Here is a 16833-nt window from a genome sequence, read left to right as displayed (position 1 = left end):
ATCCTGCCTTGATGCCCGATGACGCCTGAGATAGGCACAGGCTCCCGTGACCCGTAAGCGGTAGAAGATGAATGAATGAATGTAAATAGCTGCATTTTGTAATCACTTCTAAACTTAACATACGAGTATGAGACATATGAGTATTTATCATTTCATCAGTGTAAACGGCTGCATGTGAATTGCTTCTTGTCCTGAATATTATTCATATTTATTTAAATAACCACTAATTTATGCACTATTCTTTCTAACTGTCTGGCTTGAGGTCTTAGTGACTTCACAAGAGAGAGCAGACCTGCGAATCAACCAATTATGCAGCGAGAGCCTTCACTTCCTGTCAGAATTTTATGAAACAGTGTTTGTGCAAAGACTCCATAAGGGAATAATAAAAACTCTCAGGCTGCATAGCAACTGAACAGAACTCTTTATTCAAGTATGAAAACATAAAGCACATATTGTAGCAGACAGGTGTTTCGTGTACAAATCAACACAGTCGTAAAGGCAAATCATGAACTCTGAATAACAATCGATTGATTATCTTTAAGAGGTTTACTTCTTCCTCCACTAAAATGAACTGCATAGAATTTTGCATGATTGGTTTTACTGTGTCATCCAAAAGGATCTTTGTGTTGGTCCCTTAAAACAAAATGAGGAGGAAGATTTAAAAACAAAAAAAAAAAAAACATTTCAGACAGCTTGAGATATCGTCAGTGTTTCTTCTTTCTATTTCACGATAATATAGTTAAGTCATTTTAGAGCCAGATTTGTTGTCATTAATCATATCGCATAACGTTCACAACTCATCAGCAGAACGTGCTTCAGGTTCCTGGCTTGTAACTGGTGAAATCTTACTACAGAAATTTTTTTTTTCCAATCATCAGAAGATGCTGCAACAAATCACATGGCTATAGAATCACACCAAGTGTGTGTTAGTAAAAATGAAGAAAGCCTGCTGACATGAAATAAATTCAGCACTTGACACTTGCTGGATCTGAGGCTTAAATATGATTCTGATTCCGATTGTGCCTTTCATTTGATTTGGGAGCCTACAGGTCTTTTTTTAATGACATCATATAGACGTTTACACATTCAAGTCAATAACAGACATGCAAAAAAAACATCCAAACAGTTTTGTTTGTTTGTTTGCTTGTTGTTGTTTTCAAAGCTGATCTTATTACAGCAGCAATTTTTCACTGGAGTTTTCCAACCATTAACCATGAATTAATAATAATTTTTTTTAAAAGTGTTTCTTTTTCTTTTTTTGATTATTATCTTCAAACATTAGATTAGTTCTAGCTGAGAAAATTTTTTTAAAAAAAAGCAAAAATAAATCTATATAAGGATTGACATCAGCTTGTAGCCACTAAACTTATCTCTACATCCGCAAAATGCTGCGCATCTGGAAACACACCAGAAATTACTTCCAAATTATTACAGTTAACAAACATATATAACTGCAAAGTGCCTTGTAGTGCTGATTATGAAAAACTAACAAAAATAACGGCCCGTTATCGGTGTAGCTAGGGTTTGGTCCAGACGATAGCAAAACATGAGCAAGTCACAGAAAACCTGCTGGATGGAAGAAAACAGAAAGAAAAACAGGAGAAAGCCATTTGCCTAGAACATGAAAACAGTTTACTTCCCTACTACCTCAGCAGAAAGAAGTTAGTCACTGCTTCATTTAAAAGTCATCTCAGCAAACCACAGAGCTTTTGAATTTCAAAGTGCCGTCTCTGAATCCAATAAAATGGTGGAATGCACTGCACTCAATTATAACGTGTCACTTATTGCAAGAAAGCAATCACTTTTAGTTCAAGCAAAAAGAAACAAATCATCACAATCTCAGAGTTTGGAAAAGCCATCTGACCATCGCGGTACCGTACAATGGCTGTGATTTACATTAACACAGTGAATCACTGAATAGTCTGTGGTCATTCTGGTCCACTTGCCAGATCACTAGATGTCCCGAAGTGCTGAGTTCCAAACGATCAGTCAGCCGTTATTCCCTTTTCCCGTAACTCCTCGGTCACACGCACGAGGTATGTAGGATCTGGGTAACCAAAGCTACAAAAGAAAAAAAACACATCCATAATCTTGATTAAAGCGTGATGGTTACACTACTTTAACTTTGGCTAATTGACTTTTCCACCAGCTAAATTTAATTTACGGTGTCAATAAAGCTATGGCTTTCAGGCAAGAGGTCAGGGTTCATAAATGTTAAGGCTAAATCATAGGCACCTCTGAAACAAGCCGTCATAAGTTGTTAAGCCATTCTGACTTAGTATGATGTTTAAAATGCCAATCGAAACAAACGATATAAACCACAAAGATGTATTTTTAAGGTGCCAAATCAAGGTGAAGCAAGACCAAACAAAAAAAACAAAAACAAAAGTAGACCAATGTCCTTTTATTGGACAACTTTAATTCTGACTGTCTCTCAAAGAACACTTCTTATTTTCTTAGGTGGTCATCAAGGTACTGAATCTTGCCTGACTTCTCTGCCATGGCTCACTTAAGATTACATATAACTACACTATAATTCTACAGCTTTAAGACAGTTATTGATATATAATAATAATAATTCTCTGTGTTCATTTTTTATCCTGGTTTAGTCTCAACATGTTTACAATGAACTAATACCTATTACACTCCTAAGCAGGGACGGTAAAGTCAGTACTAGTCATAAATAATATTCATTAAGCCTACCCCTGCTTCTCATCAAGTAATGTACACCTGATGAACCTCATTATGCTTAAAGGAGAATAATACATCTATGTCTCTCTGACATGACATGAAAAATGATTTCCAAAGCAAATCTATACATTTGTATGAGACGGCATACCATCGTGGTCCACCCCATATAGAGGTTTTGTGGTGGATATCGTTCCACGTGATGACATTATGCATGCCTGTGGTCATTGAGGTTCCTATAGTGAAAATGAGCCGTTGTTCAAAAGCCCGTCGCAACAGTCGCAATACACGGTTTCCCTCTGGGCTGTCTGGTAGGTAAGCCACACGGTCTGTGCCTGGATATCGCACCCCAGGGTTCGGGTGCTCTTGCTGGAAAAATAAAACAATATACACAAACTAAAGGTCGACCGTGTGGTGATGATTGCTATTTAGTTCAGTTGAATGGCAAAATGAGAGAGCAAATCACATGCAACAAGTCGACATACTTACTGATTGGAACCCTGGAGGGAAGCTATAGATAATGTATAAGCAGCCATAGCCCTCATGCCCAGGCAACTCCAGGTCTGGATCTCTTTCCACCATCATGCTACCGTTTGCTGGCTGATTCCCAATGAGCTGGCCATAAACGAGCCTGCACACAGGACAAGCCTTCTTCACCTGGAATGCCTGTTCCAGGCAAGAGCGGCAGAACGAGTGGCCGCACTTCTCCAAAGTAGTCTTCTCCAGCATCTCTCCCATGCATATAGAGCACGTGGCACTGTCGTCTTCGCTTGACCTGCCTGCTCCTGAATCACAGTCTGTCTTTGCTGAGGCTTCGTGCAACATAGGCAGAATGGAACAGGAGTCCATCTCAGTGCTTTTTCTGCACCTTTGCTGCTGCCTCTGTGATCGACGCGGCTGCGGAGGAGGAGGAGAAAGCAGAGTGCCCTCAGTGTCCGTTTCCACCGCTCCAAGACAGGGTAACAGAGAGCGCTTTCTCTTTGGAGCAGCTTCCTGTTTGGTCATCTCCTTGCGGGCACAGCGGCACAGGTCTATAAAGGCTTTGCGTGTGGCAGGTGACACTGGGCTTTCCATCACCCTGGGCCTGCCCTCCACTGGTGAGAGTCTTACAGCACAGCAGCCTCCGCGCTCTCCACGGCGCACGATTCCAGCGCTCAGTCCTTGTTTATCCTCAAAGTCAAGCAGCCATGGCCTCCCAGCTGCTGCCAAGTAATCCCACACAGCCTGAGACACCAGTACTTCATCGCTGCCCTGGCCTGTGCGCACACTCATCTCATCAGATGAAACTAGGCATAGAAATCAAAAATGTGAGATGACACACACAAAAAAAATACAGCATGGGTAATTTACATCTCTTCACATTATATGTAATACTACTAAATAAACATGGCAGACAAGCTAATTCTATAAATGTGAAATTATTTCCTGTTTTGAGCAGACATTCCGCAGAACTACATGCACAAATTGCATCAGCAATAATTCAGCCTAATTCTAAACTAATGTGAACTAGATTCATATTCATGCAAGTTGGTAGACTACTTTTATACACTTCAAGCTGTAGTTGGAGCAAAAAAATCTATACTGCACTCAAGAAATTAATGTTGTAGGAGGTTTGTGCAACAAGTTAGTTCCTGTTCTCTCTCTTTTCAAGTTAAATAATTAAAAGAGCTGGACAGCACTAAAGCCCCAGAACAAAACATGAAACAAGGATGCTTATTCCATCAACAAAAGTAAGTTCTAAAGTAAACTCTTTATCCTACCTGACGCACAATACTGTTATTTGCACTACCGTGCACTATCACACTTTATGTACAACACTGATCTGTCATATTCTGTATTCCTAGTGTGTATAGAGTGTTTTGTCTGTTTTTGTCTTGTCTTGTCTAGCCCAAGCTATTTATGTCTGTACTTTTGAGAGTCACCAACAGCTGGAACAAAATTCCTTGTGTGTGTCAACACACTTGACCAATAAACATGATTCTGATCATGGTGATATTGTACATTTCTCTGAAGTACATGCATGAATTACATCAGCAAAAACTGGGCCTAAATGTGAACTAATATGACCTAAGACATACTCATAACTCATCCAACTTGGTAGCTAATATATATATATATATATATATATATATATATATATATATATATATATATATATATATATATATATATATATATATTAAAAGTAGCGCGCGACGTTACCTTTGTTCTCCAGTAACACACCACAGATAACGAGTTATTCTTTCACGGAATATTCTAGACTTGAGAAGTCTAGAATATTCCGTGAAAGAATAACTCGTTATCTGTGGTGTGTGTGTGTGTGTGTGTGTGTGTGTGCGCGTGTGTTTGTATGTGTGTGTTTGTATGTGTGTGTGCGCGCGCGCGCGTGTGTGTGTTTGTGTGAGTGTGTGTGAGTGTGTTTGTATGTGTGTGTTTGTTTGTGTGAGTGTGTGAGTGTGTTTGTATGTGTGTATGTGGAGGTTACACGGGGAGTTGATCGCATCAGCAGACGTTAAATATCAACAGGCACCGTCGCCGCGGCGCAGAATCGAATCAGCTGTTCCAAAACAGCGGATAAACAAAGAGCTTGCGCTTCTCTCCCCGCCTCCAACACCTTCACATTTATTATTATCATTATTATGATTACAGTCAGTGAGTTACAGGGGAAACACTTTTACCTTGTGATCCCATAAATTCTCCCTTAACGGCAGGTTTGGATACAACCCTGTTACAGAAAAGATGTAAATATAAACAAAATTACTTTTATTGTCACATCACACGGGATATGAAGGAACAAAGCAAAATAAGAGAGAGGTGGTGCAAGTCTATATCGTTCATATCGCTGTTTTTAAACAAATGCATTAGAAGAAAAAAGGAGAAGAAATGCATTGTGTATCATCTCACCTCCTGTGCTGCCGGAAGAGCTCAGTGCTATATGGTCGGTAATCTACAGCACCCTTAAAGCGGTTCAGCTCCGATGGAAGCATAAAGACAAGCGTTGCATTGGGTTTACCTTTATAACAAAGGGATTACACCTGATCTTGACCGTATAAACCGATGCATTTCGGTTCAAACCGAGTAACATCCACAGTTCACGTTAACGCACGAGCGCTGTTTTGGTCCTCATTTTTCTCTCCGGTTCCTTCGTCCCGTTCTCCCACACCGAGGAAACGAAAAAACATTTCCGAGTTTATCACGGTCTGTCAGGATAACCGTGGTTTATTATTATTATTATTATTCCTTTACTATAAGTAGCCGGTCACGTGAAGTGGGTGTCATGTTTCCCTGATCTAGTTTCCAGGACCCGTGATGACGGAAGCAGGAAGTTCGTCACTCGGATCGCAGGGGGATTAAAGTCCAGTCTGGACGCTGCACGGCGCCATTTTAGAATGGCAGCTTTTCAATAAGTGTATCGGATTAGTTTTAGGTCTTGGGTTGATTGCAGTGTTCGATTATTTACAAACTTAATAATAAAGATGTTTGCTTCAGTCTCTAACGTTTTAAAATATATTTTTATATACAAGACATTTGCCTTTTGAGGTTGGTTCATCTCAAGGCTTCTTCCTCTTCGTTTCAGGGTGTTTTTCCTTTCCATGTCACCTCTCAAGTCAAGACAAGAAGCTTTTATTGACATTTTAACCATATATAGCTGTTGCATTACACAGTGATATGAGATGTTTCTCCAGGGTCGTGGTGTTACATAGCACTAAGACAGAGCTATAAGGACTTAGTAAGTTAGTCCTAGATACATAAAGTGCAACTGTGTGACCTGGTGCAAGACAAAAAGACAGAAAGACAGTGCAAGACAAAAGACAGTGCAGGACAAAAGACAATTGCAAACAAAAAATACAGGACATTACACAAAAGACATTAAACAAAAACAGCACCGACTGGTGTAAATACTGTATGTTCAATCAGTATTGCATGTGCAGAAATACTGGAATGAACAGATTAGTATTATAGCAGCAGTTACATGAGGTAATGTAAAGTATTGTGCAAAACAGCAATCAACTGAAATGTGAGACAGCATGTGCAAAGAGCAAAAAAACAGTGTGCAAAACAGCATGTAATCAGTTTGATGGATGTATATGGCAGAGATGGGGGACTCGAGTCATATGACTTGACTAGAGTCAGCCTTAAGTCGCAAATTTGAGACTTGAGACTCGCTTGACAAATATTAAAAAAAGACTCGACTTTGACTTGACATTCATGACTTCAGACTTACTTGTGACTTGCACATGTGTGACTTACTCCAACCTCTGGTATATGGTGTAGGTCTGTGCAGTCCATACAGTTGATGTGCGTGTGTGTGTTGTGCTCAGTACAGTTCCATTCAGTAATAACCTCTGGCTTGCTCATTCGGGATAAATGTATACCTTTAATAATCATATCCTTATTGTATATATATTTATTTAAAACTGCTTTGAACATATCTAACTTATAGTGAATGTTTTTTTTTTTACTTGCATTCTGTGGCTCAACTAAACCAAAAACAATTAATTCACTCAGATTTTTGAATTAATTATTATTTTTTTTATATATAAAATACTGACTCCTCTGGATGCCTTCTGATTAAGTCAAGTCAAGAAGCTTTTATTGTCATTTCAACCATATATAGCTGTTGCAGTACACAGTGAGATGAGACAATGTTTCTCCAGGATCAGAGCTATAAGGACTTAAGTAAGTTAGTCCTAGATACATAAAGTGCATCTGTGCAACCTGGTGCAAACAGTGCAAGACAAGACATAACAAGACAGACAGACAGTGCAGAACAAAAGACAGTGCAAACAAAAAATACAAGACAATACACAAAAGACAATAAACAGAAACAGCGTGTAAAAACAGAGAGAGTGAAAATACTGTATATTCAAACTGTATTAAACTGATGTGGGACAAATTTATCACGTTAGCATGTTAAGCAACATGATTATACTATGATAACGATACACACCTTGACTAACTCTAGTCTTGATAAGTGTCAATATTTTAACATTACTCACTGTAAGATGTAAATTGTTTAAAGAATAAAACCTATTGGACCACAGCAATTTCCCAACAGTGCTGTATTTTTTTTTCTCTTTTTTTAATCCTTTTAAAGTTGTGTAGTGGAAATTCTGTAAAAACAAACAAATTTCTGTTATCACTTAACTTAAGCAGCTATAAACAGATGTGTCCTAACTGGCCTTGATTTTGCTCTGTTTTGCAGTTTAAGTGAAACACACACACCAAGGGTGTCGATTTGGGTAGGGACGGTAGGGACATGTCCCTACCAATATCCAGGGAACACTCAATTGTCCCTAGCAATAATTCGACCAAGCCTATATACATAACCACTGATGTCCGTCTGTGTCTTGTGCTTTTTTACTTATTTCATTTAACATTTATCCAGGAATCATTAAATACGATAAAAAATATTTTACATCGGTGTTCTGTAAAAAAATAGCGCAACTTGTGGCCCTGCAATGAATCCCGCCTCTGTAACTCACCTGTCTAAAAGGATTGACCTTTGTCTTTTTTGAGTCCTGCCTCTCTAACCCACGTCGCTGTTTGATTGGCTTTGTCTTTCTCGCTAATGTGTTGAGGTAGGAGGCTGCAGCTATATTCCATTGTATGAAGCAATATGCAAATAAATTATGCAAATTAAACGCCAAATAAATTATGTCCCCACCAACGTCAAATAAATTATGTCCCCACCAACGTCAAATAAATTATGTCCCCACCAACGTCAAATAAATTATGTCCCCACCGATGTCAAAATCAAACTTACGCCCTTGACACACACACACACACACACACACACACACACACACACACAGAAAGAGACAGAGACAGAGAGATTATGTTACCGAGAAACTTGAACATGCAAAGCCTTCTGTTCTGAAGACACAAGAGTCTCCTCTCAAGTCCAGTTTATGATGTTAAATCAAAATGTCTGCACACACACTATGAGGAATGTTAAGTGCTCTTGCTCTGCTTTAAAATTACTTTATAGAGGTATATTGGCTTTAGAGTAAATAATATCCAGGTTCATTACTTGGTTAAACCTATAACACTGACCTTTTGAAATAAGGTAACCATCAACTTTAGAGTTATGACTAATATAATGATGTTAGCTGACTAGCTTGTGGCCATCTCTTGTCCTCGATTATTGCTATTATTGCTTCATTTGTAGTCGGAAATGTATGAATTTTTGAAGTTCACCACTTGAGCTGTTAAAGCAGCTTTTTTATGAGCTTTCCGTGCCCTGACAGAGCAAACAAAAGACTTTTTTTGTAACGCATATACACCTACTAGCACATCCTTAGTACCAAAGGATGCATGCACGCGCCGCGTCATTGTGTGCGCGCACACACACTTCCTGAACGCGCCGTAGAAGACGCCAGAAAGTGCGAGCTGCGTCATCGTGCGCGCGCACCCGGAGTACGGCGGAGACACGCGAGGAGTCAGCAGGAGCTGTTGTGCTTGTTGCTAGCTGGTTCTTTTTGTGTTTCGCGAGTGTTTATTAAGCACGAAGCAGATCCGTCATCCGTCAACGACGCCGTCGCTTAAAAAAAAACAAAACAAAAACTGTTTCCAAATATTGCAGAAAGCTCAAAGTTGATCCCGACATGTAAGTAAATTTAATTCCGAGATGTGCTAACATATTAGCTCTGTAGCTAGCAGTTAGTTAGCCAGCTAGCGGAGAAATTACGGCGAGATCGGTTTAAAACGGCGTTTATAGACACCAGCGTTTATTTATATAAAACACCACGACTTGTTAAAACAACAATATGTATTTAAATCGGTATTGTAAGGCCGTTAGGGCGGTTTGTTGTCAGCAATGCTAGCCTGCTAACATGAGGTAATTCAGCAGGCTAACTATGCTAACTGGAGCTGGCCTCTACTTAGCGCTCGAGCTCGTTGGCGAGAAAGCTAACCGTACTAACACCCGCGTGGCATTTAGTATTTAGTTTACTAATAATAGTACATCGTTATGGATTGCTGGTCTCTGATACTTATGGAAAATGGAAATAATTATTTCACGATGCCTGCTAACGCCCACTATACCATACTGGATTAGCATTACTAGCTTTTTTGCTTTTCCCGCTTTAAAAATCCTCTCTCTGAAATCTGCTTCCTGTTCCTATGGTTTCTAAAGTTTCCTCCAGACTCCTGGTAATCGTGGGGTTATTCGTTCAGCTGCGTGCATTTGTTTTATTGTTGTCGGTTTTGTAGTAAAAAGCGTGATGTTGCACCGTCGGATCCGCGCTAGATGACGCTAGCTCGTCTCAAAGCGGCTTAATGAGAGAGATCCGTTTATTTAAACAAGCGACCTTGAGGTGACGTGCGGCGTCAGACGTGACGTTATCAGCGAAGGTGAATGATGATTCGTGTTCTCCCGTTATTAGGACCTCAGTTTTGTAGCTGCACATGTTGCACTAGAGTTGCCAAGGTAACGTCCGCTATCCTCTGACCATCAGGGTCACGCGACATCTGCGTACAAGCTGTCAGAGAGAGCTGCTATATATCTGGTGTTAACAGGATGAAACCAGGGGTGGATGAAGTCTTCAGGTTATTCTAGGTCACAGGCCCAGGCCGGTTTAGGAGTACACTATGTCCTGTACGTTTTAACGGTTTCCCAGCTAATTGAAATAATGAGTTAATTACCAGCCCTTGTTTACTTCAAGTAAGTGCACCGTTCTACAGAACCCAGCAACAATACAATCAGCAGTCTTACTGATAACTGATGCTCAGTACTGGCTGAATCGGTATCAAAACACTGATGCGTTAAAGTGAAGGTGATGTTGACTGACCCAGCACAGGTCGTCTCGCATGTGGCCATGGTACAGCTGATACTGAATCGGAACAGAATTTATGCTCTTGTTTGTTTGTTGATTTGTTGTTTGGTTTCAATATGATGAATAATTTACTTAGCTAAGAATGGATGAGGCTTATAAAACACTTAAAGTACCAGTTAACCAGCTTTTGTTCACTGGGAGCAATACAACAATGGAAAGAGTAAATAGCCCTTTGCCTGTGGCACCCTAGGAATAACAATCACCCTACCTTTACATGCACAGAGTTGGCACTGAATTAATGATTAGATAATGTAAGTAAAAACAGTTCTGTATCACATCCCGATACATATTTTCTCCTTATGTAAGTTTAATATAATCAAATGGCATTTAGTACATTTTCTGTAGTTGGTCTAAAGCAGAATTGAATCACTTCCTTAATGTGAATGAACAGCGTTTTTGTTCACTTTAACCCCATGGATCGAGACGACTCTTCTTCTGGCCTGTTTTTACACTGCATCGAGTGCCCAAATAATGAAAAACTACAGTGGGGTTTGATCAGACTGACTAATAGCTTTAGATTTAGATTCTGCATGTGAAGTTTAGTCCCAATACAGAGTTTTGCAGAGTTGTGCAAGTGTTTTTTTTTTCTTTTTCTTTTGTACGTTCCGTTTCATTTGTATAATTGTAGATTTGTTTATTCCACAGGCAGCCATCAACCGCTAAGTGGTACGACAGACGGGACTCTGTATTTATTGAATTTTGTGTAGAAGATAGCAAAGATGTTGATGTGAAATTTGACATATCAACACTTACATTCAGGTATGTTATTAAATGCCAACATGTTGAATGTAAATGAAATGGACTGCTTGTTTCTGTAGATGCATGTGTCCTTTCACATTGTTTAATTTTATGTTTTCTGTTCAGTTGTGTAGGTGGAATTGATGGCATCAAATATCATAATGAAGTAGAACTATTTGAGGCCATTGACCCAAATGTAAGTATATTAGAACGTGACTAACTATGAGTGACTCTGCTGTCTAGTATAATAAGCAAGTTCTTTTTTTTTTTTTTTAGGAGTCAAAACACAAACGGACAGACAGGTCGGTGTACTGCTGTCTACGAAAAGCAGAATCCGGCAAGTCGTGGCCGAGGTTAACAAAAGACAAAGCAAAGGTGAGATTTTGTTTCTTTATTGCTTGAGTGAAATAAAATGAAATTGATTTGTTGGTCAAGAATCTTATTTTTCGTTCTCTTATTTTTTGTTAAGTTTAATTGGCTCAGCGTTGACTTCAATAACTGGAAAGACTGGGAAGACGATTCAGATGAAGAGTTGTCCAGCTACGATCGATTCTCGGAGGTAAGTGTCATTTCTATTGATAAAGTGCTATGAAATGTTTTACTGAAATGATTGCCACGTAATGTTTTTACTGTTTGTTTTTACAGATGATGAACAACATGGGAGGGGAAGATGATCTGCCTGACATGGATGGTGCAGATGATGTAAGAATTTTTTTGTAACAAGAATGCTTCTCTTTGTAGTCATATTAACACAGCTGCACTAAACTGAAAAAATCCTGTCCAAAAATTTGATGCGCAGGCCTTAAAAACCATACACAAAGTTCTTCCTGACCTTATTTATTTATTTATTTATTTATTTATTTGTTTGATAATGAAGATAAAGCTGTTTTCATAGAACAAGTAAGCACTCATTTTATATAAAAGGATGCATTTGCAATATAGCGCATGGAGTGCTGGGAAATCAGATTTTTACATTCATTTTAGCAGTCTTGCAATCTTGCTTTAGAAAAGTGATCAGGACCATGAAGGCAGTGCCTACTTCATTAAAGTTTAATTACTTTATGGTATGATTTCTTTATTTGACCATAATGAATAAATAGCAATGGGAATGTAAAAATAAAGCAAATAAAGTGTTAGTAGGGTTAATAACATTATAAAACAGAAACTAATGGTCTTTGAAAATCACTATAAAAAAATTCCAGTAATTACTTGGTGTGCTACTTCTGTTTTTCAGTCTTGCAAGCATCTCCCAAAATAAATGAGAAACCTCAACATCATCTTTGATAAATATGACTTTGTTTTAAATTGCAGGAAGAATCTGCAGATAGCGACGATGAAAGTAAGCACTTTTTTCTACTCTACTAATGACATAAAACCATGTGTGCACATTGTGTGGATATTGTGTGTGCGCTGGTCTGTGTAAGGTGATATAATTAACCATAATGTCTCTAAATTATTTACAGAGATGCCAGATCTTGAGTGAAGCTGCAAAAGAAATGCTGTGGCAGAAAACAAGGAACATTGCTTAACTGTTATTTGGAGAAAATAAATTAAAACAAGGTAGATTTGGGGGCAAACATTTAATTAAATATACAGATCAACAATCACACAACAAAATTCCTAAATTGAAGCTGTTTTCCAGGCTCTGAGTGGTCCACTAGAGCATACCATTGTGTTAATGGCTGTCAAGTCATCAACACTGCGTTCTTTACCTTTTTATTCTGCATGGACAATTAAAGTTTTCCATGATGTTTTGTGAATTCTAGTTATTGTTCATTTACTCAACAGTGGCTGTGGGAGAGGATGGTGCAGAGTTTGTTTGCCTTTCCCTCAGTGTCAGCGAGGAATCATTATATATCATATGCACATTGTAATTCCCAGTGACTAGAAAACTTTTCCCCCAATTTACTTTAGACTCTATTACACAATTCCTGGTTGACAGAAAATCAGCTTTTTTTCAACTATTATGTTAATTCAAGTCTCAGTTTGTGAGTGTGTGGAAGTGAAGCAAACATTTTTCAGAAATGTGTACAAATACTAGCCAAAACATTTACTGGATTTAACTACAGCGACATTTAAAGGTGAAGTTACCCGTTCTGCTTCACTGGGAAACATGTTTTGTTAATTTTTTTTTCCATGAAATAGATTGACGTGTAAATCAAATATGTTCAAAGTTCATAGTCCTGTCTGTACACATGGCTTTCCCAAATGATTTCAAGTTAGTAATCCTTTATCGTCACACTTGAACGTGTAGCAAGCATTTGAGCACTGATATCTTCCATTTATGTGAAGTGATATATAATGTAAGCTTCACCGCTGTACAGAACAAAAGGGTAACTTACCAATAGCTGACCAAATTGTGATTGCACTCCTAATATCAATGCAAGTGTGACTAAAAATGTCGAGGAACTTAAGTTTGTTAAACGCAGTGGGGTTTTGTCTACATATTTCTAATAAACTCTGTCTAAACAATTTTCACATGTGTTGAGTAACCCATGTAAGTCAGTCTCTTGTTCACTTTTATTGCCTTTTTGATCCAGTGCAGCTTAAAGGTGAGGATTAATCTCACTATCTGGCAGCTGTCAATTAAAGGAAAGATCTACCCTAAATGACTTGCATATTTATCTTTATGATCTTCTAATTCAGATTTTATCCCCCAAATGTTTTCTTTGAACTGTTGGCATTAACAGTTTCCTACATTACCCATGATGCAGTTTGACTGCCCTGATAGTTAAGGCAGAAGGAATGGACTACTTGCACTCGGAGATATGATGCATTAATATGAAAAGGCAAGAATCTCATGTTTCCTGTAGCACAGTTTACATTCAGTATAGTGAGACAGCAACATCCATCCATACAGTAGTGTTGGGATAATGCTAGCTTGTGTGTTTAGGAGATGACGAGCGAACATTATTAATCCCCATTATGGCAAATTCAAGTGGCAAGTTTTTAGTATTAGTTATTTTCATACTAGGTTAAGTTAATGTATGACTAAGCGCACCATCTGACACATTTTTCCAGCTTAACAAAAGAAGCTTTTTTGTTTATATGATAAACTTCGTTGGTGGTTGTTTTTGGGAGCTCTTGCAGGCGTCGGCGTTAAATAGCCCCATCGCCATTAAAGTGGATAATTGGCTCAGGAGCAGATTGGCTTTTGGGTTATAATGCAGAATTGTTTACACTTATCACAGAAGTTAAAGTTGGATTTGTACAATGTTCTGTGTGTCCAAGCTACACACGCTCATATTTTCTTAGGTGCTAGCCAGCTAACTGATGTCTTTAAAGAAGTGTGATGTATGTTGACTTTTTCATAACAACATATTTAACATGTCCACGTGTTGATTGGTTCAACGCAAAGTTACAGTGTACGTATTGAACAGCCATATTGATTTAATGTCACTTGCTGAACTCAGTGTTGAGGACACTGAGCTGAGTTATCTATTATTATATAGTAACTATATGCCAAATTCAGTGGAAGTTTTTCCTTCAAGTAGCTCGGGTTGTTTACCGTAGCGAAGTGCTTTAATCTGTCCAGCTCTGTCACCACCTCAGTACCCCTGGCTCAGGTTCAAAAGCTTTAACTTTAACCCTAATGCTGCAGTCAACATCATCATGCTTGTCATTTAATAGATTTTTAGATTTAAATATGACCTTGGGTGTCAATGAAAAATGGCGAGTAAGAAAAGTAGTTATTGTCCCTCATGCATCATCCACTGTAGTTTTACAGGAATAAGGACCATATCTGCTAAGAAGGAGGAAAAAACCCTTAAGTTTGTGTAGACTGTCGTTTGTAAGTGGGAAAGATAAATATGGTGGCTCTTCTTATACTTATCTTAAAGCTAATATCCATCAAAGTGGTGACACAAATCCAATTCAAACATTTAATTAAGCAGCCGAGTGTGAACATTGTTTATAAATCCAAAAGTGACTTTGAATCATGGTGCACACATGCCTAGCATGTGATTATAGAGGATTCCAATTAGGTGACGCTAAAGATACTTTTAACGATTCCCAGTACTGTTAATAGAAAGGCTGTGTATGTTAACCACCATAAGCCTTAAATGAAATGCCTTGCCAAATAAAACTCCAGTATGCAATGTCTTTCTGGCTTTCAAAGAGCAAATGAATTGCTGACAGGTCTTAAATTTAATCTGGTTACATTTCAACATGGCTAGATGAAACATGTTTCAATGTTGACACAAGTAAATTTCTGCACCAACAAACTATTGCAATATAAGTGCAGCTAAACCTCATGAAACCAGACATGGGTCGAAATTGTTTAACTTTTCTCCTGTTCACCCCTTGTGAACAGGAGAAGTGAGGGATCTAATTAGTCCAGAAAAACCAACAGACTACATTTACATGATCTAAAGCAGGGGTCCTCAAACCCTTCTTTGTAGCCAGGGATCTATTTAACAGTGAAATAAATTTCAATAGCTGTTAGTACAATCTTCATTTCATGAACAGTGTTTGTTATTGATTTTTAGCCCTGAAATTGTACATATTTTATCCAGGTTAACATAGTTAAACCTAGTTTGTTTTTGAGTTATTCAGGTAGCATTGAAATGTATGTTATATAATATAGAAGCCCACTCATCGATTTGACACATACTGTGAGGAGTTTTCTGCAGCTTTGGAGGACAAACCAGATAGCCCCATTGTTTTCATGTAAACGCAAATGCACATGGGAGAAAGAGCAAAGGAATGATTGCACTGTAAGACGGCAGCATTGACTGCAAAGTAATGCATCGTACGACTTTCTACGTAACTGTGACTGTAGATTCCAGTCTGCCTGCACATGAGCATCCAGATGGCCTTGATAATTATGATGAGTGGAATATAATTGCAAGGTACATTTTAGCATATTTGATGGTTTTATACATAATAGCATCATGTGAATTTAGCAAAATATATATTTAAATACATAATAATTTCATAGATTTACCTTCAACATAATTGTTTAGTATCTAATGTTTACATTTTTAGTTTTGTGCTAGTTATGAACTAAATAAAGTATGTAACCAGTATAAATACAGGATTCATTATAAACAGTTGGAAGAACATTACAAATAAATATGCTGACAGGATAAGAGGAATACTTTACTAGTATATAGATAGCTTGGTAGAATCTTTAAGGTGCAAGCAAACAGATAGATATAAATCTCACAGGAAAAAAAACTTGACACGCAAACTGCAAGGACACCTTTAGTAACTGCCTGGTCAGGCTAGTCTGTTTTTACTTTGCAAAATATCAAATAAATTTGTTATAAAATATCACACACATATATAAATAAAAATAAATATTTTAGGAGCAGAGTGAAAAAAAAAAAGTCACAACGATCACTACTTTTTTACAGACCAGTTATTAGCTTAATGTAGCTGTGGTTGAGGTCACACAGGTCAATGTAGCTGTGGTCACACAGGCTGCTCAGGTACTTGTTCAGTCTCTTGTCATTTCTAGACTGGATTACTGCAATGCACTGCTGGCAGGTCTACCTATGAACGCAATCCGTCCTCTGCAAATGATCCAAAATGCAGCTGCACGGCTTGTTTTCAACCTGCCAAAGTT

The 16833-nt window shown here is 38.2% G+C and overlaps 2 protein-coding genes across 4 annotated transcripts; one reads left to right on the top strand and one right to left on the bottom strand.

The window, feature by feature from the left end:
• Positions 1–404: 404 nt before the first annotated feature.
• On the bottom strand, positions 405–6031 carry dtx3 (deltex E3 ubiquitin ligase 3). Of its 2 annotated transcripts, XM_060894328.1 has the most exons (5): positions 5593–6031; positions 5367–5413; positions 3178–3974; positions 2840–3057; positions 405–2061 (listed from the first exon to the last, which is right to left on the bottom strand). In XM_060894328.1, the coding sequence occupies exons 1-5, from the start codon at positions 5673–5675 to the stop codon at positions 1986–1988; spliced, it is 1221 nt and encodes a 406-aa protein (XP_060750311.1). In that variant the 5' UTR covers positions 5676–6031; the 3' UTR covers positions 405–1985. The 2 variants fall into 2 exon arrangements, with proteins under 2 accessions (XP_060750311.1, XP_060750312.1); XM_060894329.1 differs by lacking the exons at positions 5367–5413; positions 5593–6031 and adding an exon at positions 4891–4953.
• A 3050-nt stretch (positions 6032–9081) lies between these two features.
• On the top strand, positions 9082–13736 carry ptges3a (prostaglandin E synthase 3a (cytosolic)). 2 transcript variants are annotated; one of them, XM_060893909.1, is made up of 8 exons: positions 9082–9298; positions 11172–11285; positions 11391–11460; positions 11541–11639; positions 11734–11823; positions 11910–11966; positions 12576–12603; positions 12728–13736. In XM_060893909.1, coding segments are annotated over exons 1-8 (480 nt in total). In that variant the 5' UTR covers positions 9082–9296; the 3' UTR covers positions 12748–13736. The 2 variants fall into 2 exon arrangements, with proteins under 2 accessions (XP_060749892.1, XP_060749893.1); XM_060893910.1 differs by lacking the exon at positions 9082–9298 and adding an exon at positions 10760–10777.
• Positions 13737–16833: the final 3097 nt, after the last annotated feature.

This window comes from Tachysurus vachellii, chromosome 19 (genome assembly GCF_030014155.1).
Source record: "Tachysurus vachellii isolate PV-2020 chromosome 19, HZAU_Pvac_v1, whole genome shotgun sequence".
In the NCBI taxonomy this organism is placed as follows: domain Eukaryota; kingdom Metazoa; phylum Chordata; class Actinopteri; order Siluriformes; family Bagridae; genus Tachysurus; species Tachysurus vachellii.
The sequence above is the reverse complement of the archived record's forward strand: the minus strand, read 5'-3'. Positions and strand labels throughout refer to the sequence as shown.

Excerpts from the sequence above, each read along its gene's own strand:
- dtx3 (XM_060894328.1), bottom strand. The coding sequence starts at position 5,675 with ATGCTTCCATCGGAGCTGAACCGCTTTAAGGGTGCTGTAGATTACCGA. Across the intron at positions 5,414-5,592 it reads CTCTTCCGGCAGCACAGGAG|GGTTGTATCCAAACCTGCCG; the intron begins GTGAGATGATAC and ends TTTCTGTAACAG. Across the intron at positions 3,975-5,366 it reads AGAATTTATGGGATCACAAG|TTTCATCTGATGAGATGAGT; the intron begins GTAAAAGTGTTT and ends TTCTATGCCTAG.
- ptges3a (XM_060893909.1), top strand. Across the intron at positions 11,286-11,390 it reads ATATCAACACTTACATTCAG|TTGTGTAGGTGGAATTGATG; the intron begins GTATGTTATTAA and ends TTTTCTGTTCAG. Across the intron at positions 11,967-12,575 it reads ACATGGATGGTGCAGATGAT|GAAGAATCTGCAGATAGCGA; the intron begins GTAAGAATTTTT and ends TTTAAATTGCAG.